Source organism: Triticum dicoccoides, chromosome 2B (genome assembly GCF_002162155.2).
Source record: "Triticum dicoccoides isolate Atlit2015 ecotype Zavitan chromosome 2B, WEW_v2.0, whole genome shotgun sequence".
In the NCBI taxonomy this organism is placed as follows: domain Eukaryota; kingdom Viridiplantae; phylum Streptophyta; class Magnoliopsida; order Poales; family Poaceae; genus Triticum; species Triticum dicoccoides.
This window is the reverse complement of record NC_041383.1, coordinates 37,937,711-37,939,693: the sequence shown is the minus strand read 5'-3', so window position 1 is coordinate 37,939,693 and position 1,983 is coordinate 37,937,711. Positions and strand designations below refer to the sequence as shown.

General features: G+C 40.1%; 1 protein-coding gene across 1 annotated transcript; it reads right to left on the bottom strand.

Annotated features, from left to right (window-relative positions):
* Positions 1–899: 899 nt before the first annotated feature.
* On the bottom strand, positions 900–1,977 carry LOC119366994 (senescence-specific cysteine protease SAG39-like). Its single transcript, XM_037632641.1, has 2 exons — positions 1,578–1,977; positions 900–1,486 (listed from the first exon to the last, which is right to left on the bottom strand). Exons 1-2 carry the CDS (start codon positions 1,915–1,917, stop codon positions 900–902), a joined length of 927 nt encoding a protein of 308 aa, XP_037488538.1. The 5' UTR covers positions 1,918–1,977.
* Positions 1,978–1,983: the final 6 nt, after the last annotated feature.

The window sequence follows — 1,983 nt, the reverse complement described above, 5'->3', positions numbered from 1 at the left end:
AGTGTTCTTACAACATGCGAAAAAAATTACATGTTATAGAATCAATTCAAAAAACCCATATGGAAACTATAAAACTATTTTCATAGCAATTGTCACTTTATTATGTCCACGTATATTATTACCGTTCCACATGATAAATACTTTCCTATAATTAATTAATGGAAGAAGATGATTATCTGTTCGTCCTAAAAGTGCTTCGCATACATATTTTGATTGTTATAGAACTAGGAATTCTGTAAGCTTGATTTCATACGAAAAGTTGAAACGGAATGCCTAAATGTATATAAAACAAGAACCCATAAATGTCTCAGTTGATCAGATACATGGAAAAACACATAAAAGATTAACCTACGATCTCAATAAATATCACAATGTGCATATTTATGATAACATAATGATGTCTCCTTTGTCATCGCCTATCACCTTAACATAAGGTGTCATGCGTTAGGCCATTTTGGGAAGTTGGAGTTTCCTCAAAATCTTGTTGCAAGGGATTGGTTCAATTGAAATAGTGCATGTAGTATTATCTAATGATACAAATCACCCGTAGGATGCCTCCAATTTTCAGTTAAGACATTAAATTCCAATAAATACCGAAAAGACCCGACATAAAAATCATATATATGAAAATGCCCTTTAGAGTTAACTCTTGACATAGCCAAATGTTTTGGACATTTCAAAGCTTCATGGATATATATCAACATAATTCTTAATCAAATTTTCACGTACTATATAATATATCACACATGGTATTAATTTACAAAGTATAACAATGTATGGACATAAGATACATCATCGTACACAACTTACAGACACATATGAACTATACATAGGACATGGGGACCTTAATTATTAGAGAATTGTGCATATGCATGATTAGGTGGCATTTGGTGATCTTCCTATTTGGTGGGGTATGAAGGCTCCATGGCAAGACCACACATGCCCTTCTTGTCTGCAATGTCCTTCTCCATTCTCAAGTACCCATTCTCACCCCATGTTGTGCCCCATGAATTCTTCATCAACCAATAACTTGTGCCATCACTAGTCTTTCCATATCCAATGGCTGCAATTCCATGGTCCAAGTCAGTACCGCAGGAGCCAGTCATCACCCCGCCAGAGTAGAATTGGAATGTCATGTCGCCTCCGTCCACAGCTACGGACACTGGTTGGTTTGCCACCGCCTTCATAAGGGCACCCTCGTTATTGGCAGGAACATCCTCATAGCCGGTGATGGTTGCAACATTGTTGGATCCAGCCTTGCACTTGCCGTCGGCTGCAGTATATGGGTAGCTGGACTCCATGGTAAGACCTCCATTCTTGATAATGAATTTGAAGGCATCATCCATGAGTCCTCCCTCGCAGCCTTGATCCTCACCATGAACATCACAGTCAACCAACTCTTGCTCTGACAGTGAGATTAACTTGCCGGTTTTCAGTTTTACAATGCCCTCTGTCGCGGCAACAGCAGAAAATGCCCAACAGCAGCCTAGAAATAATTGTGTTGTTAATTTCTTATAGTGTTTTCCTATAAAATATTAACACATATATGTAGTGCAACACATATTTTGTTTACTTACCACACTGGCCTTGATCCTTGATAGGGGTGACAGCCCCCTTGGCTCTCCAGTCCATCGTCGCTGGAACAACATCAAAACTCATATTCTCATACCTGAATCCTGTAGAAAGAACTCGCATGGCGTTTGCCTTGAACCCCTTGTTTGTGTTGGTTGTCTTGAACTCATCATTGGTGATATCAGCAAACTGGTTAACGCCGAGCCAGAACTTATGATTCTGGGCATTGAACATTTCAATGAATCCGACATTGGCTTTGAAAATCTCGAACCGACGCGCCTTCTCAGTGGCGTCCTTGTACACACGGCCATACTGCGCCATCCAGTTCTCATGCTTCACCACCATCGACAAGTCATCGTTCAGCTCACGAGCTGCAATGACAGTGCCATAGAGGCAGATGCTTCCAAGTAT

Coding starts and splice junctions, on each gene's coding strand:
- LOC119366994 (XM_037632641.1), bottom strand. CDS start 1,917: ATGGTGGTGAAGCATGAGAACTGGATGGCGCAGTATGGCCGTGTGTAC. Junction 1,487..1,577: donor CAAGGATCAAGGCCAGTGTG/GTAAGTAAACAA, acceptor AATTATTTCTAG/GCTGCTGTTGGGCATTTTCT.